This window comes from Glandiceps talaboti, chromosome 23, assembly GCF_964340395.1.
Source record: "Glandiceps talaboti chromosome 23, keGlaTala1.1, whole genome shotgun sequence".
Classification (NCBI taxonomy): domain Eukaryota; kingdom Metazoa; phylum Hemichordata; class Enteropneusta; family Spengelidae; genus Glandiceps; species Glandiceps talaboti.
The window spans coordinates 6,607,656-6,631,294 of NC_135571.1; the positions used below are offsets into that span (position 1 = coordinate 6,607,656).

The following is a 23,639-nucleotide window of genomic DNA, read 5'->3' on the forward strand; positions in this document are numbered from 1 at the left end:
AAAATACATAGTTCATTATGTGCATTTAATCTTAACTGTGGGAGTAACCCAATTTTTTAAAATGATTTGAAACTGAGAGCCAATACAAACATGATCATATGTACAAAGTAATGATGAAAACAAACACTGGAACATTTTATCAAATTTCTCTCACCACTAACATTGGTGACTGGACAAAAAACGGTTTGTTTTTCCCATCCTCAGGTACCAGAATAAAGTTTTCCACTCTATCTCCATAAACAAGTACGAGTTGTCACAGAGACCGAGTGTTTTAATATGATATATATATATAGTTGCATAGTGAATAAATGAATGGGTGAAATCATTCTATAACCCTTTCATGACTAGAGACGCATTTTAAATAATATGGGGACCAATTTCTATGAATATTTTCATAATTACAATAATATTACTTTATTAGGAAGTAACATTTCTTTAATTCCACTCTAAAATGAAGTTGATATAAGCCAAAAATTTACATAAAACAAGAATTTTATCCAAACAATTTTGGCGGGAATGTTTTCAGTTAAGATTTGGTTGGATTTATCAAATGGAAAATCAGACCTACATATTTACAGAAATCTGTCTCACACTCAGCACAAAGAAGTCAAAACAGAGAAATTAGAAACTGTGCATAAATAACAATATTTATTACATCCTCTATATTAGAGTATAAACATGAATCAAGTGACATAATTATGGACACAATAAAATTGCAGTCGTAAGACAACCAACCATAGAACAGGATGGGTACCAAACACTCAACACTCTTACCATTCACATTTATAATGTATACTAAATTTCTGTACTTTTTATCTCCACTGTACATTTCTGTTTCAAAAAACAAACATTTTCAAAATCGACATGCACCAACTTCACATTAAAAACAAAAGAAAAGAAAAACTTGCCACCGGTGGCGCTGTTCAGTAAACCATAAGTTGTTAAAAATGCAAAAGTTCCTACTTGCTTGGAAAAAACGTGTTACATGAGACAATGTATCATGAGACAAAGTACACTGTAAGTGTGAAATCAGACAATTGTTTTTGTCTTGTTAAAAAAGAAAGGCACCGATCAACTTCTGAATACACAGAATAAACAGATTAAATATAGTAAAGTCACACGTTCAAAAATGTACAAGTTAAATGAAGGTTGAAGGAGTTGATAAAATCCTATTATACAAAGAGTAATAATATATATCTCTTTTGAAACAAAATGTCCACAAAACAGTTCTTGTTTTGTCCCTCTCTCCCTCCCTACGTACAATAATAAAGTACGCCAACATAATGGTGCCAAAATCAATTCAGGTCTATACCATTATATCACAGGAACCATAAGACTGATAATCCACAGTTCTTGTTTTGTCCCTTCCTCCCTATATACAATAATAGAGTATGCCAAAACGACATTTAATATAAAGGTTGGCAAAGTGCCAAAATCTATTCTGGTCTATCCCATTATTTTGCAGGTACTAAGCACAAACAAATCACTGTTTTCCTCTCCAAGAAAGCTTGATCAAGTAATATTGTAAAACTTGGCAAAAGGAGTATGATAACGTTATTATTACCAAAAAATGGTTCGGCCAGAAAATGGCTGTCCTTTTATTTAAGCAGGTGACCAAAACCAACTTTTTTACCCATAATGCACTGTTTTGCAGTCTGTCAAGTCAAATTACTCCCTTTTTAGTACTTTTTTTTACCAAAGCTGGAAGTTTTACTTTATATTTCGTTCTACGGTTCTATAACTTGGCATACTGTAATATCACAACATAGATAAAATAGTAAAAACTGTTTTTTGCAAAATCCAATAACTGAACTTTTAACGGTAGTAAGATTGATCGATGGTTCAACTGGGTTCTGGGTACCCAGTACATTTCCTGGCATATCTACAGTTTACAAGTCCTTTATCCATAAATTTTCATGAACAACTGCCGTCATTTTCCATAAATTTTCATAATCAACTTCACCAAAAATTTCCATAGTCTACTTCCAATGTTTTCCGTAAATTTTCCTACATTTCCATGTTCATTCCATGGTCAACTGTCGTCATTTTCCACAAATTTCCAGTCAACTTCCATCATTTTTCATAAATGTTCATACATTTCCACAGTCAACCCCTGACATTTTCCATTAACTTCCATGGATAATTCCAACATTTTCCATATTCTAGGTAAGTCAATCTCTATCCCTAAGCTGAATCAGTTCATATATTTTCATACACTGAATCTTCCCAACTTTGCATTACTTTTTGTAACTTCTTGTTCTTTTTTCACTTTACTTTGATGTATTTTAGTCTCAAAGGATATCTGCCATCTTGTTCAAACCCATGGTCATATTTCGTAACTATTATTTTGCAAATGTGTCATAATTTTGTTTACTTCGTCCAAAAATTTTGTTAGAAATTTTGGGATAGAAAAGAATGAGTATGGCATGTCCTTTGTAAACATAAATACATTCTGAATTTTCTTCCTTTTTTTTGCCTATGTCCATTTACATAAAGATTTCCACTAAATGCAAAACAACTTGTTACCATGGTAATATGGTACATGTTCACAGCCTCTAGCAACTGTTGCTAATAGTAACCAAGTCACAATCTGTTGTTAGTAAGTGTAGGTTTCAAGATACCCTGAGTAAAGAAGTAATAAACAAACATGTTTTCCTCATTATGTAGTCATATTTTGGCCACCAAAAAAATTCTTTCTGATTAACAATTATACTTAACAAAGAAAAGCTTCTAAATACAACATGCAAACTGTACACAAGAATGTTCTAAATGTTTGGGGTTTTTTGACAATGCAATGACAACACAATAGTTTGAATCTTTGCATGTTGAAAATTTTTGAGAGTAAGGAAACATTTTCTGCTAAATGGCCATCACATTACACAGAAACATTCACCAAATTTTACAAATGGCCAAGGTAAAATGTAAAACTTGTAAACAAGTTGAAAACTGCGTCCTGAGTATTGTTTGACAAAATGTTTTTCTTGTTTGTCCATATACATTGCCAATGATCTGAATAAAAATGATGTTGAAAGGATGGATATTACAATATATTTCAATACATTACCCTAAGCTCATAATTGTTCTTAGTAAAAGTAGCGCCAATGGTGTTGTTGCACAACTGAGCATACTGAAATTAATCAATTCATGTTGCTGTAGTTAAAAACAATAATAAACACTTACAGCAATTATGACCACGGTCATGGTTGCTACAGATTTCACACAGACAGGTACAGACAGACATGGAGACAGACACAGACAGACAGACAGACAGACAGACAGACAGACAGACAGACAGACAAAGTTTATCATACATTGAATGTTTAAGCTCAGTTGTTCTAAAACTTGAATTGTGACAAAAGTCTGAATCCGTGGCTATTAAAAGTTGCTATAATTTCTGTGAAGAATAAGTCAATATGTTTTCCAATATAAAGTGGGAACCTTCTAGGGCTCCCTATTAGTTTGTCCAATCAGTGAAAAAGCTTCTAATGGCTTTATGTTGTCCTGTCCAATCAGAGGGAATCTTCAAAGTGCTTCATGTTGACCTGTCCAATCAGTGGACACCTTGTAATAGCTTAACATCGGCCTCTATTCTAGGCAGTGTTAATTTATGTACAATGTTATACTTTGTTTGCCATCTCAGGTCAAAGGTCAGTCGTTCCAGGTGTGAACACTCCCATCACATTCTCCTTGGTATAACAATCTCCTTAGTTTCCATGGAAACAGGATGTAAATACTATAAGACTACGAGGAACTGGATCGTTCAGTGTTCTACAGATTTCCCATTGTTGAAGTTTTCTTAAAATTGCATGTGACAAATTGAAGGTAGTTATGGTTCAAACACGTTACACTTCCAAGGAAACAACTGTCTCCAAATAGGAATCGAATATTGCAAACTTTTCATGTGAATACAATATTACAACATTCAGTATCCTAGGCAACCATTGTCATGACAACCACACGTCCCGCTGACAACTGTCCAGATATATTAATGTTAACACATTGCATATTTTGTCAAGTAGGAGTGTTGCCATGGCGAGTTGCCGAGGTGATGTGTTGCTATGGTTACATGTGTGGCCCACTGTCTGACTCCTCCTCTATTGGTGGCATGACTGGGTACGATTGGCAACGTTTTGGTGGACTGACGTAATGTTGTCCAGATGCTGACGCCGACTGTAAGTCTGGATACGACAGTCTACTGTACCCTCTAGGTGGAGTGGGTCTGAATACTGAGCTGAAAGTCTGAAATAAAAAAGACACACATTTCAACTTTTACAAATCAAGATTTCAGCAATTTCTGTATTTTTATAAAACTCAGCAAAACCAGGTTCTCAAATTCCTTAAGGTTATACTGCCCTCTACTTTAAATCTCACTAACATAAACTTAAATCTCACAAACATAAACTTTAAATCTCGCTAACATAAACTACATGTTACTCAGTTTAAGTAGTAGATTCTCTTACACTAGGAGAAATGCAAATGCATTATATTCTAGGGAGTCCATCACTAAAACACAATAACATTGACTCCCTAGGTTGATAATATCACACAAGTTTGTTTGTTTCTTCCAGTTCACTGTATATTCTCAACTGAGGAGCATTAGGGTATTTGAATCTGCAGAGAACGTGTCAGTCTTCCATGTTAGTTACATTGCAAAAATTCTAAAATTCTTTTAAGAAAGTCTGTTGAAAAATTTGTAAAATTTCTTCTCCTTCTTTCTTTATGTACATATTATGATTGTAAAAGTCTTGGTTTTATGTACTCGTTTTTTACAGTCTTTATTTATTTGTTTAAATCATTTTTATGACAGACACTGAATTTTCCTGATAAAGTCAGAGCTCAAAATTAACTTTTTTCTTTGGTAGTCCTAGTGGGCTACCAATTTCAGAAATTGATAACCCAAGTATTGTGACCTGTAGTCCTATATTCCTGAACTGAAAACAGATTTCCTCTATTGGAAATATGTGTGTTATTAAAATACTTTCATGTCCATAAATCTTCTACCTTCATCACATAATCAGTGGTAGCCTGAGTGGGCTACCAGCTGCATACTATGGTAGCCCCATGACAAGAATTGGTAGTCTGTGGACATGGGACTACTGTTAATTTCGAGCCCTGAAAGTTGTATTGTATTGTACATAAAACCATTGATATATGAACAGATGGAAATGGGAATTCAGAAACTCAATTCTGTGTTGCCAAAACTTCCAAAAAATTTTTTTAAAAACATTGTACACAGGTGAGATTTGTCTGACTTCAACAAGACCACGAGTACAAATCAGAGAGAATTGTGGGTAAAATATTACACAGTACACTCAACTTGCTATGATTGAGAAAATGTTTACTTACAGCATTTATTGGATCCGTCAATACATCCGGTAAAACAGTTTCATTTGACTTGTCAGGTGCATGGAAGACACATAACATAGCCCAGATAGGAAGCATTAACTTGAAGATCTAGAATAACAAAAAAGTTTTCTCAATGATGTTGTGACATAGCTGTGTTCAAATAATGATATTGTTTGGTTTGTTGAGAAAACTATTATAAGTCCAACTGTGAAGGAATGACACAAGAAAAATTTCAAAGCTGGGACTTGACAATGACAATATACTATTGTGTTGTCATTGCATTGTCAAAACACCCCAAACTTTTAGAACATTCTAGTGTACAGTTTGCATGTTGTATTTAGAAGCTTTTCTTTGTTAACTATATTTGTTAACCAGAAAGAATTTTTTGGGTGGCCAAAATATGACTACATAATGAGGAAAACATGTTTGTTTATTACTTATTTACTCAGGGTATCTTGAAATCTTTATTCACTCATATCGAAAATTTCCTAAAGTTTTAACATCGACAGATTACCACAAACTCACAATTTGTTATTGTTACTAAGAGATGAAATATTGATTTTAAAATATTCCAAAATTTTAGAAACAAATCCAAAAGTTTAACTGACCTCCCCCCCCCCTCAATTCCCACCCCGCCCTCCCCTCCCCTCCCTCAATCACCACTCCTCCAATCCCTACCTCCCCCACCCTCAATTCTCACCCTCCAATCCCTCCCTCCCTCCCCTCAATTCCCATCCCTCCAATCCCTCCCTTCCCCACCCTCAATTCCCAGCCCTCCAATCCCTCCCTTCCCCACCCTCAATTCTCAGTCTTCCAATCCCTCCCTTCCCCACCCTCAATTCCCAGCCTTCCAATCCCCCTCCCTCCAAGTTAAAGGATAGAAATACTTACATTGACAAAGGCATATACAGCTGTGTAGATTGACTGCATGTCAAGCTGTTGAAGGAACAGAAAAATAATTAATAAAAGTGATACATTAACTTCAATAACCTGTGTATTTATATTTTGAACTTGACCTTGACATGAATATTTTGATACAAATACCTCATAATACAATCATTGTAATAAATAGTTATTTTTACCTAACCAAGGATTCTAATTACTGAAGAGTAATGATTCACCTGATGGAATCGATAGGCATTTTGGTTTTAATACAAACCTGGTGAACGTATTTCACAATATTATAAATACATCAAATTTTATATTCCTGAATTGTTTAGTGGATTTTATGTTACACATCTTTTCATTGGTTTGATGTGTAGTAAAACTACAGTCATGGCAATTTTGAGTCAATCAGATTTCAGAATAGTAAATGATATTACTTACAAAGATTGCACTGCAGCCATCACTTTCAGTACCCACTGTAACAGAACGTTCAAACCAGTCAAATCAAGTACAAATTTCAAAATGAAAGAATGCATAAAACATTGTGCTGTCAGAGGGTACTGAAACTCAAATCCTGAGTGAAAACTTGGATACATTTTAGTCTTTAGCTTGATCTTGTTTCATAGTACAGTTTTGGAGAGTGCGCAAAATTGGTAATTAGAATAGAAGTGTGCCCTCTGTGTTGGTCAACTTGACATCCTTGTTTACCCTGTCATACTGATACTCATTGGATAACCATCAGTGTGGTTGCACCAATCACAGTCAAATTTATTTTACATTCACACCGTGTAGTTAAATAATATACAATGTGCAAGATGATATTTTCAGGATGTTGTACTATCATCAAAGAACATTACTGAGAGAGAAAAATGTTCTGACTGCCAAGGTCCGCCGCAACAATTCGACAACAACAACCTGTCAGTCAAAGTTGGAGGTAGAACAAGTCACATTGTTGCTTGTTTTATACTATGTAAATTGTAGATTCTCGTTTCTGGTACATTCAATGTAGTATATTACGGTAAAAAATGTATGATTTATACAAAATATTTCTACTTACAGGCTTTGATAACAAGATCATAGAGTAAGGTAACAAGTGCTGACAATTCAAATACAATAATCAAACTGAAAGATAAAAGAAACGCAATTTTTACTCATTTTCACTTTTTAGTCGAACACCCGTTTATTTTAAGTACATTATATCTATGTTTCATTGACCATCATACATTCTAAATTCCATCTTTATTGCTGTCTGTGTGTCATATATACATATTTTATTCTAGGGCAATCCAATTTTAGAAGATCGGCAGGAAAGCTAGTCTCATTAAAATTGTATGCAACATAAACAGAGGTCCAATCTGATCCCCAAGTAACAACTCAACTCAGTGTGGTTACTGTCCAAATATTTCACTCAATCAACAGCAAAATATATATAGAAATCTCTCGTCACAAAATTCAACATATCTACCTCAGTACCCAACAAATCTCTCAACAAGTCAAATCAAATGGAAATGCATTTATAGAAATTACTGTACATGTATCACAAAATTTGACATGTTGGCCTACCTCTCAAATCTTTCAACAATTTAAATCAAATGGCAACGCATTTATAGAATTGAATCTATCACAAAATTCACCATATCCACCTCAGTACCCCACAAACCTCTCAACATGTTAAATCAAATATCAATGCATTGAGAGATTTCACTCTATCATGAAATTTGACATGTCGGCCTATCAATGCATTTACAAAATTTAAGACATCCACCTACCCCCATAAGTCTGTCTTCAATGCTTTTCGACTGCTGTCAAGAGTGCTCACTGTATTTAACTTGAAAGTGATAAAGATTCCAGCCAATAAAAAAGCTTGAACTAGCACAAATTCTACTGTTGACAACAGCAGCCAATATGGTTCTGTAAAGGAAAATAGTGTTTGTAAAATTAGTGTTTGGTGTCTTTGTTAGGCCTCAAAATAAGTGAGTGGGTTGAGCGTGAAGCCATGAGTGTAAACAGAACTAGCAATATTTGAGCTAAAAAATGTAAATTTTTGACAATAACGAGCATACTTACGAAGGCATTCTATAGAACTGTGTTTTGTAAAGACAATACCCAATAGAGTAATCACAGTAAAATACAGAAACACCAGAATTAAAAATGGCCTCACAACTCTGTAAAAGACAAAGAAACACCAGAATTAAAAATGGCCTCACAACTCTGTAAAAGACAAAGAAACACCAGAATTAAAAATGGCCTCACAACTCTGTAAAAGACAAAGAAACACCAGAATTAAAAATGGCCTCACAACTCTGTGAGTGTGTGTGTGTTTGCCCATCCCACAGTCTGCAGATCCGAGGGAAACAACAAAAATAACCCTCTCTACTTCAGTGAAGACAACTGCAGAGCCAATCATGAACAAGCAAATGACATCTTCCCCACAAACACACTTGCTCTAAAGTACTAAATAAAAAGAACAGTAACTGCCATAAATACATGTATATGTAGTAGATTGAGTGACAGGTTTGTTGAGAATTTGAAAAAAATCGCGTCATCGCACCACTTTCGACAAAATGTCCTGACCAGAATTTTTTTTTTTTTTTTGCCTTATCATAAAATCAGAGGAATCGTATATTTTACTTACAAGTTGATGAGTTTTTCTCTCTTGAGAAGCCTTGATGTATGTGAGAAGTAGAAATTAATAACAATCAGGAACTGTAGAAGTTTAATATACTGGATGGCAAAGTCAATTTGGCTGTAATAATGGGCATACACCCAGTGTACCGTGCTGAAAAACAAAAATTATGAATTTAGGATCAAACGGTCCAAAGTTTACATTCATTGAATTATGTAATCTTACAAGTGATTTTAATGATGAAAGTACTGAAAGAGCATGCCATTTATTCTGTTTAAACTAACTTACATATTAATTTACATATTCAAATCAGCAAATATATTGACTATGATATACAGAAACAAAAGTATTTAATACAATGACACTAGAGGGCTCCATTTCAATGACAAACTTCTTTGAAAGTATAAAATGAAAGTCTATTGACTTGACTTACCACAACAAACACTCTGTTGTTGCAAGTAAAAATATTGCATACTGGTAGTATAGTCTATGATGGCCTATGAGGAGACGAACAATCTAGAGAGAGAGAGAGAGAGAGAAAGGAGACATTTGTCACGCTACAATATCATCACAGAAAGAAGTCACAGCTGTTGATTTGGTTTATTAATCCTCTTTCTCCATATGAGGGGTATTTGTTTGTACACAACTACGTACAAATTGGGAAAAAGAGGATTAACATGCATCATCTACGCAGGGCTTGAAATTAACAGTAGTCCCATGTCCACAGCTAGACTACCAATTCTTGTTATGGGGCTACCATAATTTACAGCTGATAGCCAAACTCAGCATGAGGGGAACATCGCCTTTACCAGCAAAGTGCAATTCTTGCACTTTCTTATCAATCCTTATCAGCTCATTACCATAACGAAGTGTTTGCTTTTTGTAATTACATCTGATAAGCCTGAGTCGTGGCTGGTACAGGTACTAGGTCAAGACTGAAATGCTGTCGACCGAATGTGTGCAAGTTCTTTTACATACCTTTTGTTCACAACTTTCTTTATGTACTGCCTCACGATCAGCAACAATACCAAATTTTAGCTCTCACTTTGCCAAATTTGGGGCGTCATGACCTTACATTCAAAATGGCTACAACCTTACATGCACAATTACCGGAACATTGGTATGTTTGTAACCATGGCATACTGACTAACTTCTAGGCAGGACACATAACATGTAATACGATATTTCATTTCCTCTGTGCAAGTCAAGGAGGAAGTTTTGAACTAATGCCAAATTTATGTATGTTTTCTCTCTGCTTATCTCTGGTTGACAAAGCACATACATACATACATACATACATACATACATACATACATACATACATACATACATACATACATACATACATACATACATACATACATACATACATACATACATACATACATACATACATACATACATACATACATACATACATACATACATACATACATACATACATACATACATACATACATACATACATACATACATACATACATACATACATACATACATACATACATACATACATACATACATACATACATACATACATACATACATACATACATACATACATACATACATACATACATACATACATATGTTTCTATTCACTACTAGAACACACACAATTAGTGGTTGAGAACTCCACACTCAACTTTTCTATGAAGTAATTTTTATGACTGGATTCTGAGAATCTGAACAATAACAAGAGAGTGCAACCAGCTACTAAAAATACTACACATACCATTGTCACACACACCAAACCGACATCATTTTAGCTGTATAATCAATCTCTCTTACCTTTGCCACACATAGCAGGGCTGTTACTGTTACAAACAAGGACAGTATTCCATTTCTGCGAAGAAATAAAATACAGAAAAAATTTAGACATCGCACTTCCTATGAATAGAACATCAGTATAATTTATATATATTACAAATATTGTTAGACATTGTAATTATGTGTACATTAAAGGGGCACAAGCTGAGTTGATATGTTTTTGGGTGTTATTTTTGCTGCAGATTCAACAGGAATTTCTACTTCCTGAAGCATACTCGGGTACATGTACTTAACTAGGATTTCGTCTCATCAGTGAAGTAAGGTCGTATCTGCCTATACAACTGCATAGCAGATACAACCTTACTGCACTGATGCTTCAATTTACAATTGACTGAGCTCAAACCTGGTATTAAGATATAACTTATAAATGGTACAACGATAATTTTTTTTATATGTCCAAAAATGTTGAGAAAATCTAACATGCAATCAACAGTCCTAGCAACACCAGCAGACAATTGTAATGTCATAGAAGATACATTATATGTATCAACATTAATATTATAATACTAGTTCAGTCAAGATTTTATGTAAATATTTTCACTTGAGTCAAAATTATATGAACTCAGCTTGTGCCCCTTTACTGAATATGTACCAGACAACATTTTCTGACTTATAAAAAAATGGGTTCTTCTAATTATGTACAATATTATTCTGTGTTTATGAAGTATAGATAGTAGGTTAGAGGGCCTCATTCCATCACTGTTAACAAAGTAGACACCTAAATTTATATACCTAGCTCTAAACTCCCTAGCTTGCAAACAAATATATGTAAATAAGTAAGAGTAACAGTGGATCTATCAAACTGGAATCTTGTCAAATTTTGAAATATGTTGAAAATACCATGGTCATTTTTACCACAAACTAGCATGTTTATAGATGAGGCACAGATATATACATGTACAAGTGAAACAGAAACTGACGGTTGTGTTGTAGATATTACACGTAATGGAATGCACGGGTGTGAACAATACAAAGGTTGTTGACCCCTATTGTATGTTGAGTATATTAGCAGGTTTCCATTACATACACATTGAACATATATATACATTGTATACACAGCAATAAATTTCTTAGTCTGAGTCACTGAAAAGCGAATTTCTGCAGAATCATGTAGTTATCACAGACGACCATGTTGTAGTAAACAGCGTGAGATTGTGTTGTCATTGTTATTTTTAGATATCCAGACTCAAGGACAAAGAGATTTTTATTTACCAGGCACTATTGTACATTGTATTACCTAAGTCAGCAGACTGTGAACACTAAGCAGGAGAAATGTTTATGACTTACAGTGGAGATCTAAATAAAATGGATCTATGCTGTTAATTACATTTTCGTTCTCTTACATTCTATTACGATTTTTCCCATATTTTGTTTCACTCCCTTATTTTCACTTTCTCTTTGGCAATTTATGTCCCTATGCAATTGTTTCTTTCCCTCTATGTTAGTGTCATATTTTCTCTCTCTCTCTCTCTCTCTCTCTCTCTCTCTCTCTCTCTCTCTCTCTCTCTCTCTCTCTCTCTCTCTCTCTCTCTCTCTCTCTCTCTCTCTCTCTCTCTCTCTCTCTCTCTCTCTCTCTCTCTCTCTCTCTCTCTCTCTCTCTCTCTCTCTCTCTCTCTCTCTCTCTCTCTCTCTCTCTCTCTCTCTCTCTCTCTCTCTCTCTCTCTCTCTCTCTGACAAGTGCAAATATACTATACACAATGTAGTCACATTTCATACTCATAGACATATTAATACATTTTGTACATTGCTGAACTTGTCCTGATGCATTGACGTAGATTTAGCAATTTAGCTATAGTAGTCACAACATTGCCTTCATAGCAGCAAAGTTGAATGAATAACAGTTTACTTTGATAAAACCACTGGACAGGCATGCAATTATTCACTATTACAAACATCATCATGGCTAGTTGTATGGAGTGATGGCTAAGTACAAACCAGGCTCAGTAACTATGAAACTCTGTAAGGTACACCATTACGGGGCACCCTCACACATCACTCAACCCCTCTCAAGGTGAGGGTAGAGCTGACACAACATGTCTTACACTGTGAGAGGTGCCAAATTTGACATTTGTTAGGATTCAAATGATCATGCACACCTGTATCACTCTTTTGATCTGACCCAACTAAATTTTGTACAAAGACACACACTGCTTCAGCAAAGTATCAATATATTGCAGTAATGTAGTTCATCATTCATACATTTGTACTTAGTTAGACTCTCTCACAGTCTTCGGAGCTTCGCATTACTGTAAAATTAAAGCTAAACGGATTATTTTGTATTTACCGATACCACCTACATAACATACTACATGACCGTACTCGTGCGCCCTCATTGACCACATAGAGATAACTAATTGTTGACGTGTGACTGCGATGCTCCATGTATATAGAACACGGAGCGTCGCAGTCACACATCAACGAATGGTTATTTCTATCATGGTCGATGAGGGCGCACAGTACAAGGATATTCAAGTACGGTTATATAGCTGGTATCGGTACATACAAAATAATTCGTTTACCTTTATTTTTAGTAAACCGAAGCTCCGAGGACTGTGAGAGAGTCTAATACTTAGTCTGTAAGATACAGACACTCGTGCCACGCTATCAGTCGGTAGTCTGATAGTGCCGAACAACACGACGATGTATCTTACAGTCTATTCATACTTTGATTGGCAGCATACATGTAGTAAACTTTTATTACACTACACTAACGTAAAGTTACTTGTATCAGGGAAGGACTGCATGGTACTTCCCACTTTTGCATACTAACCTTACACATGCTACTGCATCAAAGTTACAAATGCAACCTTTTAGGGTAACATCCAACGTAGTGTTGTACGTATAGACATCATCTGAGGGGATCGTGTATAACATCTTGACTAACAACACACCAACACAACATAGCAACGAAAACTTGTCTTTGCTATTTGTCACATCCTGATATCGTGTACCATACACCTGTAAAGTAAACAGATTCAAGATAAAGAAAATACACAACATGTCATGTTTGTTTGTTTGTTTGTTTATCTTTTCAAATTGCAACATTGTACATGTCAGTTTTAGATAATACATGTAAATACTGAACTCATACCCTGGTTGTTTCGACACCACGAAAATACACATTACTTGTGATTTTCTCGAAATCTGAGACAAATCATTCAGCATTGTAAGTTATTTTTGAAAATTCAGTTTACACAGGTACATGTTCCAGCATAATGTAATTATATTACCCCATACACAAGCCAAGTTATTGTCTTTGAACAGAAAATGTGGATTATACACCTTGCTCATTCTACATCATGACAACTTGTGTCTACGTAATTGGCTCTGAAGCGCTCCAAATATGGAAGTGTTCCTAATCATCATCATTTTGTCAGATTTTTTATGCATTATGCTTGAGGAGGTATAATTATATTATTCCCCAATATTTTACTCAATTCTGCTGAAAAATACTCCTGACATACAAGTAAGCGTGTTGTCCCTACTCATAGTGACAGGACCCCTTATGTTACTCATATAAAGCCAAATGAAGAAAATATTGGGTGAAGTACATTTCATTAACATTGTATTGCAAAAATAGAAAACTTTGAAAGTGAAATTTTTGCAAAATATATTAACAATAACACCTTACAAAAAAATATGTGATTATGTCTGTAATGTATCCTTCGGAAAAACATTTAACATTTTCACATGATGTACCTTTGTATGTCAGTGCACACATAATTGTACCTTGCCCTGTTTTGATAGAAAATCAAGTTCAGTATTTACCAGTGATATGAAACAATGATATGACCTTTGACCTTTGACTCTATATCCTCCTAAAAAACCACTTCTGAACAATGATACATTGGTGAGGACTACTTAACGTTGACCCACATTTTAACACAAAACGTGTACACGTGTATGTACATGTACATGTAAAGTAGCAAGCAGAAAACAATATTGTCTTGTTTCCAGTGTGCCCTGTAAGCTAATTTGACATGCCACTGACGCACACATCTTCTAGTGACGCACCAAAATTTGGTATTCCCCTATCTCTTTCTATGTGGTGACTCACAAGATATCCCAGTTTTTCTCATTTTGACTCACAACAACAAAATTTGGTTGTCATAAGAGGGCACACTGCTTGTTTCACTGAAAATTTACGATGGATTACTGCGCCAGAGGTTTAATACATACGTGCAGTTACAAATGTGTAAATGTATATGTACAATGTACAATGTACATGTATATACATGAACATGCAATGTATACATTACGATGCATTGATTATAAAAACGTAAAACTGATCACGATTTCAACTTTATTTATATACTATATATTTTTCTTTTGAATAAATCTAATATAAATCTTTTCTTTATTTTTAATGAATTTCTTTTCTATTTATTTAGGAAAATGGATTGTTATTTTTCATCTTCATTTCTTAAAGGCCAAGGTTTCAATCCTAGGTTCCAGTATTTGTGTTATCATATCCCAGTGTGCTCTCTAATTTTAGCCAAATTTTGTTGAGATACGGGAACACCAAATTTTGGTGTGCCGCTAGAAATTGTGTGCACCAGTCACACGGCAAATTGTCTTAGACTAGAGGGCACACTGCAGTGCAGCCATTACAATTACATACGACTATTCCTTTGTTCTGGACCAACTTACAACTTCTTCAATAGCTCTGCCAGACGACTGTTTTCATACCCAAATTGTAATTTCCTAAGGTAAACAGGGCCTTACCAGACACTATTGTTTAATGTTATTGCAATTTTTTTACAACGTAAATGACAAGTGCGTCACTTTATCTTTGATGCCCTTAGAACATGTGGAATGAATGGATACATGTATGGTATGGTGGTAACACAACTGGAGCAAAGAGACGTTTGTTCATGACCTTTCAAAAAGCAGGTCTGGTTCAAGGTCACCTGACAAACTGACGGCAGGAACAAATCTAGTTCATGTCGCCTTTGACCCAGATTCAAGGGCACACGCTCTGTCTGCATGCACATCCTGGTGTCAATTTCATAACACACTGTCCACAATGTGGTCGTCTACAACTAAATGCAGTGTTTTAAATATAAGCACAAAAAATCGTGACTTTGAAACCATGATACTACATACCTCAAAAAAACTCACATGCCTACTGGCATAAATGGGAACAGTTTATAAAAGTGTTCCTGGTCACAAAAATACCCATTCTCGATCACAACAGTGTATAGTAGTTTGTATGTACACATACAATGTATGACACATCAGTCGGTAGGCGTATAGAGTCAACAAATATCGCTTTTCCTGACACCAACCACTACACTGACTTTTAACAGCTATTGCATATAATATATCCATGTCATGTGAAAAACCTGACATAATGCAGGATGTACATGTAGATAGCCATATCAAAATTATCAAAAGGATTGTTTAAAGTCCAAAAAACTGCCACCCATGTTTGGACAAACACATCACTCGATTCACATTTTTAAAACATCCATCAACGGCACCCAAGTTATTCCTCAGAAAAATACAAATAAATATTTTTTTTTTACTCACACTGGCACTCACATCTTGCTCATGTGCACTGGAGTTATTCAAGGGGTCCCATAAATTTCACAGACTGCTCAACTTCAAGGTCACCTATTTTTTTTTGTTTTGTTTATAGTCTGTAGTATCTTTACTGACAACCAAATGGGTGGACCCCATATCTCATTATTATTCAAATATGTAATCCGGACCATTCTATTTTCTATGGGTAAAACTTCACAGCTGTTACTAATGAGGGGGAGATTAATTAACTTGACTGGCATGGCAATTTCATATTTTGTGAAATGTTTGATAGCAAGGCGTTAAAAGTATCAAAAAGAGTAACTTCTGACAAGATATGCTACATAAAACTGACAGAAAACTCATCTCCATTTTCAATTATCTGGCTCTAATATCCATGTGTTCCTTCTTTCATAGTGGCAATCACAACAAGGCCCCCTAAGTTGGTACATGGTGAAGTGCCAGTACAAATAAGGTGACTGTTCTCTATTGTGATGTAGATAGTACATAAAATAGTAGGTAAAATAACGACCTGAACCCCCCACCCACCCACCCCACCTAACCCCACCCCCATCAGCAGAAGTGCATATACATGTACATATACATGTAAACTTACCAATATTCCAAAGGGATTCATTGAAAATACAAGCAGAAAATTCAGAAATCAAACTTTTTGTAACTTTGTAATTTTAACATATTTTTACTTATTTTGTGTATTTATTAGTGACGTTTTTACACATAATTTTGAGTCCAGTCAAATATTCTGTAAAATTTAACAGTTCAGGAAGAATAACTCCTTGTTCTGCATTAACCTCTTGAGACAAGTATGGCGCCTAGATTATTATTTTGTCTCTACTCTAAGTTTGACAGATAGCCACTCTAACTCCAGGAACAGGTGCCTGTATTCAGTACGCCAAAGTATTGGCTATTTTTGTCTTCTAACCAACTGTGTACATGCAAGTAAACAGCTGTTGCGTTAAATTTCTCTGTTAAATGTCTTCCTCACCTACATTATTGTACATGTACGGTAACACATGGGGTTATTCATCAAATAAACAAATGGTATAGCAATCATGTCTTGCATTTATACACAGTGGTCTAGATACATCATGTAGTTACTAAAGTATGACAGCCAGAGTTTCAGTAAGGTACAAATGTACGCACTGACTGGGTGTACGTCCTCACACATCAGTCAACCCATCTAAGAGAGAGGACATCACTGAGGACAGTAAGGTACAAATGTACACCATGACTAGGTGTACGTCCTCACGCATCAGTCAACCCATCTAAGAGAGAGGACATCGGTGAGGACAGTAAGGTACAAATGTACGCCATGACTGGGTGTACCTCCTCACGCATCAGTCAACCCATCTCAGAGAAAGGACATCGGTGAGGACAGTAAGGTACAAATGTACGCCATGACTGGGTGTACCTCCTCAGGCATCAGTCAACCCATCTCAGAGAGAGGACATCGGTGAGGACAGTAAGGTACAAATGTACGCCATGACTGGGTGTACGTCCTCAGGCAACAGTCAACCCATCTCAGAGAGAGGACATCGGTGAGGACAGTAAGGTACAAATGTACGCCATGACTGGGTGTACCTCCTCACGCATCAGTCAACCCATCTCAGAGAAAGGACATCGGTGAGGACAGTAAGGTACAAATGTACGCCATGACTGGGTGTACGTCCTCACGCATCAGTCAACCCATCTCAGAGAGAGGACATCACTGAGGACAGTAAGGTACGAATGTACGCCATGACTGGGTGTACGTCCTCACGCATCAGTCAACCCATCTCAGAGCGAGGACATCAGTAAGGACAGAACGCGTACGACAGAACATATCTTAAAGTCTACCATAGTTTTACTTTCAGTATGGATGCCAACGTGGTTTCTAACTAAACCAAATTGTAACGATATCATATAGGAACTAGACTACTAGATTTTATACATAACATGATTTATAAAAAAAAAAAGTCTCTTTCCTGGAGTGGAGTTCCCCTTTCATTTATTGCATAATTGTTGCCACATACTAGTCACAATGTACCTGTAGTTTACAAGTCATTTATCAAAATTCTACCTGGCCATGGTTTTATCACAGTGGACCTGGAGAGTGTACTAGCCTACATTTTTTCCCTGTAGATTTGAAGGACTATCGCTACTATGCTATATCATGTATTCCACTATCCTAACTGACATTTTGAGTTTTCGCTGTCCTTCCAAAAATTCCAAAAATCAAAATGTCAGTTTAGGATAGCTAGTAGTAAGTGTAGTAGCGATAGTCCTTCAAGTCTACAGGTAGGCTAGGTGCGTACCTGATTTTTTGAGAATGCGGAAAGTAATAAAAAGTGGGCGGATACTACTAGTGTATACAAATCAAGTCTTTTTAGATTTGCCAAAAAAAAAAACATAAATTGTTGAAAAATGTTAGTTCCGTTTATTGTAAGTCTTTGATAACAAGACTCTGTCAGTCAGCAGGCTTCACTAAATTGTTATTATTTCACATCGACTTACACCAAATATATGTAGCATTGACTTCAGAAAATGTCCTTGTAATCCACTGTTGAAGTTTTATCAAATTTATGATGTACGGCCGGCCCTTGTTAGTTGCTCCACTGCCTATGCTGTGCCAGAGGCAGTAAACTGTAAGTGAAATATGTATATGTATACATGTAGTATGGGTGATGCCTGAAGCCCAAAAAATGCACTTTATTAAGGCCAAATAAAACAAATGTGTTTCCAATAACCTGCCTGACCCTACCTTTGTAAATTTAAATTTAGGCCGCTGACCGTAAATACTTTTTTTTTAAACATTAAAAACAAAAAAGGTACAAATTTCTTTGTCTGTTTGTCCTTGGTGCACATCTGTTTTCTTTCCCCAGTCATGCCTGTACATATTTCATTAAAAATATCACAAAAGGCGTATTCTAACCGACATTTTGTTTGTGTTTTGCATCGAAGCAATAGTTTTCAAAAATAAAAAAAATTAAAATAAAATACATAATAAGATAAATTTCCGACCTACCTACCCTATTTCCTGAGTCCATGTTATCGATGTTATCAGAAACACACAATTATTTTTTTCCGAATTCAATCATTCGATTATTTGTATATGTTGTTACACTGGTTTGCTTCCTGTATTTCCTGGAATTACTTGTATGGCAGTATAGTATATTACATAAATGGTGTATGCTATCATGAACAGTAGAAGCCTAGAAAGTAGAATCCAGATGATGAGGATTTTAAATTGGATTTCCCCATCCAAATGTCAAAATCCAAAATCAAAATTCAAAATCCCCATTTGCATGGATTCTCTGGATGGATGCAAACTGAGGTCTAACCACAGTAAAGGTATAAATTGTAACGATACTGTATAGGAACTAGACTAGTGGATTCTAAGCTTGAACAGTAGTTTTACCTGGAATGACATTTTTCTTCTCACGTTTGTTTTTATCCAGTTACAACTTATCAAAGTTGTACTAGTCTGGATGTCAACGAGGTTTCTAACTAAGTGAGTGGAGGTGTAAATAGTAACGATACTGTACAGTATAGGAACTGGACAATCTGATTAAAATCTGATGTGGTGAAAGCGGCTAAATGCTTTATATACCTCTATTTCCATCGTTTTGTGTCATGTTTTTCATTCTGAGTGATCGCCACCTTCCCGATCACTCGGAACAAAAACCTCAGAAATAGAGGTAAATAAAGCATTTAGCTGCTTTCACCACATCAGATTTTATTCAGATTGAGAAATTAGACTAAAGTTGCACTAGTGTCGAACCAGTTACACTCTACACAGAAAGTACGCCGTGACGGGGCGAGGGCTGTGAGGATGGAACAACACAACAGATCTAACAGTCTAACATACATTGTACATATACATTTGTAGCAGTTATCAGGATGTTCACAGATTTTCTACTAAAGGTTGTTGAATTTTCAACAGGCAATTATTTAGAAACAGTAATAGTTACAACTACTGAGGTATCATTTACGCCATAAATATAATTGCATATATACCCTGTAATCGTACATTGAATTTTTCATTACAGTAGAATTTCCATACTGTGTATCCTAGGAGACATGACTCCTAAGCATCACTGACTGGATTTACTGTTGACTCATCATAGACACTTAGGGTCAAATCTTAGCTAAATATTGATATAGTATGACTCACAATAGACAAACACAGTGTCATATTTTGTTCAAGGCTGTGTACTATCTGCCTGGGCCCAAAAGCCATTGTAAGAAGACATTCAGGTCTCCCACTCTTTCACTTTGGAAGTTTGTTGAACAAAACCAAAGTTTGACCCTCTGTCTAGGTGCAGTCTTGGCCTTACATGTATAAGTTACAATGCAAATCTTTAAACTAAGCAAAAATAGCCCAACATTCTAAAACTAGAGACTAGATGGTCAATAGATTGAATGTAAAAACTGACTTCTTTACCTTTTCCTAGCCTGTAAGGAACGCTGTGATGGGGCGCCCTCACACAACGGTCAATCCCAGGGTGAGAGGAGGCAGGTGAGGGTGCAACGACACAGCCTATCTTGCAGTCCTTGTCTTTCTATGTCTGAGCTATTACAGATTATACATCATGTACAACTCCCGTCAGAGATTAACAAAACTTTTCATGTGTTTGTCACACAATGTGTTCCTGTCTTGTTCTACGGTTTATTACATAAAATTTCCTGTGGAACTGAGTAGTGGGTGTGCCCCAATAAAAATGATCAAAACAGACACACAATTACCTTATCAACATAGAATGGCTCTCCGAGACTGGTGACTAATCAGCTGATTTGAAAATATCCATTATAATGGTTTCAATTCAACACAGATGACAGACCAGCTGCTAAATATAGAGTGCTACCTTTGTACATGCATATGCTGTTTTACAATAATATTAGTGTTTGTTGAAATATACCGAAAGTTCACTTTGTCATTTTATAAGGGTACTTTTTTTTTTATTCTCATTGTCAGAGTTTTGGACAGAGGAGAAAGGAAGAAAGTCTGCCCTGAATTCTCCATGGTCATTAGCTAATTTTGCCAGTGTTTTTCTAGACCGAGAGGGACATTGAGTGACACTACCTATGGCAAGGCGCCCGTTCTGGAAGTGTCACGTCTGGGGTGTGGCTCGCCTTATAAAGCTCATTTGAATGTAAAATATCCAAACTTACACCTGTCGAACACAACAAGTGACCAATCGAGAGAACGAGAAATCTTGGCTCACATTACTATAATACAGGCCAGAATTTATTAAGTCTAGGGATCGAAATCTACCTAACTTCTTTAAAGTTTGTTATTTTACTGGGGGTTTCCTCCCAATGTTTTTGTTAACTGTGGTAAGTAGGTAAAATCAACCTGAGTTCCCCAGTCATTTCACTCAGGTTTCCAACCAGTGTTTTTTGTTAAGGGTGGTACAATGTAAATTCTACCTGAGTAGATACCCCTTTCATTTTACCAAGATTGTCGATCCCTACCAATGTTTACCTGAGTTCCTTATCACCCTCAACAAAAACACTGGTAGGGAACCCTGGTAAAATGACAGGGGAACTCAGGTAGATTTTACCTGCTTACCACCCCCAATGAAAACACTGGTAGGGAACCCTGGTAATATGACTGAATATGTACATGTACTTAAAATCTACTGTACCCGAGTTCCCAAGTGTTTACCAGGTTCCATACCGGTGTTTTTGTTGAGGGTGGTAAGTTATATTAAGTACATTGTACACAAAAAATGTATGTAAAATCTATCAGTCATTTTCTACATGTAGGGTTATTGTTAAGGGTGGTAAATTAACATTCACATCTACATGAGTTCCTGGCACAGTTATTTTACTGTTTACCAAATTCATGGCACATGGGTTTGGGACTTCTTGCAAGCTTCACAAATCAATACCACCACCACCACCACCACCACCACCACTCCCTGAAATACACACCAACAACAACAACAGGATGCCAAAAGTACTGAATAAACTGCACATTTTTTTCCAGCAATTATTAAACTTGCCAACCTGATAGCAATTATTATCACCAAAATCTCAATACATAATTACTCTATCAACCAAACTAATTATGTTTTTAATTTGCCATAAATTAATTATTGACATCCTCCAAAGTAAGCTGGTGACACAGTGGTGTATTTTATGCATATAACTGTGATCGTTAAATACATACATATTTGTTTTAATATTGACAGGTTTCATTGTTCTCATTACTTGTAACACTAACAGAGGGTTCACGTCAGGATGACTTGCGTGAACACGATTTTGAGTGTCATCGGTTCGAACACTTTGAGAGTGTTTCCATACCTAAGGCTAAGCTGACAAATACGCTCAACATCTGCGACCAATATGGATTCGATCGACTCCGAGCAATATCATGTATACTCGATAGTCAGACGTCGTTCACATGCCAAGCTTCAAGTTTCGTGTTCACAAGTCAACGATTTGTCAACAGCAGGGGTCAGCATTTTCCCCTTCGACATTGACAAAATACCGTGGGAAGTTTCAGGCTAATGAAACAAATAGCACCATTGTGACCAAAATGTAACAGTCATCTCCAGAGGTCATGACGAATGTGTGTTACCATACCACAGTCACTTGTACTGTGAGCTCATAACATTCTAGTCAATTTTCAGGATGAATACGCCATTCCGGGATCATCATAATACAAAATAATAACGTTATTGTGTATTTTGAATATCCGTAAATACCTAGTAATGTCATTATTTTGTATTATGATAATCCCGTAACAGAATATGATCATCCGGGAATAGAATTCAAGGTGACTGTGTCCATGACGGCAACGTTCATAGCACTACACCACGGAGGGCGTGTTTATTGTGCCCGTAAAAAGCCGGTCACCACCAGTAATCAACACATTCGAAATGTAACAGTGTATACTCACTTTTTATCTCCAAAATCAACCAAAAATGTTTTTCACTGTCTGCTTTATATAGCTGTAGTTTCAACGTGTCGTCAGTGATTCTAATCCGGCAGTTTAGACGTTGAGTTACTCACGGAAATAGCGTGGCGTACGAGTTCGTCAAATCAAAACATACACACACGATCGACACATAACAAAACGTGATGATGAGACAGTCATGTGCCATGTTTACACCAATCATGAGCTACTCGTATTGACGTCATCAATTTGGAATGTTTGAATTCTCTTTGCCTGAAAGGGGCACCCTAATTGGCCATTTTTCATTGCCAGATCATCCTTTATACAGACGTTACTTTCAGTCGAAATCCTATTAATAAGTTAAGACGAAGACAAAGTAACCAATCAACTCTCTCGTTCTATTACACAGTGTCATTCACAATTCTCCCGCGAAAATATATCGACTTGTGATGAGTCACTGCACTATGATAATTATGCAATGGTCAATGTCATGGCACCAAATACGGTCGGTAAAGCCACAGGGGC

At 36.0% G+C, this 23,639-nt stretch overlaps 1 protein-coding gene across 1 annotated transcript; it reads right to left on the bottom strand.

The window, feature by feature from the left end:
- Positions 1-621: 621 nt before the first annotated feature.
- On the bottom strand, positions 622-23,321 carry LOC144452795 (uncharacterized). The gene is made up of 12 exons (XM_078143951.1): positions 23,118-23,321; positions 13,458-13,645; positions 10,649-10,703; positions 9,291-9,373; positions 8,867-9,010; positions 8,299-8,396; positions 8,001-8,142; positions 7,289-7,353; positions 6,673-6,707; positions 6,238-6,282; positions 5,347-5,454; positions 622-4,239 (listed from the first exon to the last, which is right to left on the bottom strand). The coding sequence occupies exons 2-12, from the start codon at positions 13,559-13,561 to the stop codon at positions 4,063-4,065; spliced, it is 1,056 nt and encodes a 351-aa protein (XP_078000077.1). The 5' UTR covers positions 13,562-13,645; positions 23,118-23,321; the 3' UTR covers positions 622-4,062.
- Positions 23,322-23,639: the final 318 nt, after the last annotated feature.

Bases quoted from the DNA above. Each gene is read 5' to 3' on its own strand.
- LOC144452795 (XM_078143951.1), bottom strand. From the start codon at position 13,561: ATGTTATACACGATCCCCTCAGATGATGTCTATACGTACAACACTACG. The intron at 8,397-8,866 runs GTAAGTAAAATA...TGTCTTTTACAG, and splicing joins AGAGAAAAACTCATCAACTT to AGTTGTGAGGCCATTTTTAA. The intron at 6,708-7,288 runs GTAAGTAGAAAT...GTTCTGTTACAG, and splicing joins TGATCTTGTTATCAAAGCCT to TGGGTACTGAAAGTGATGGC.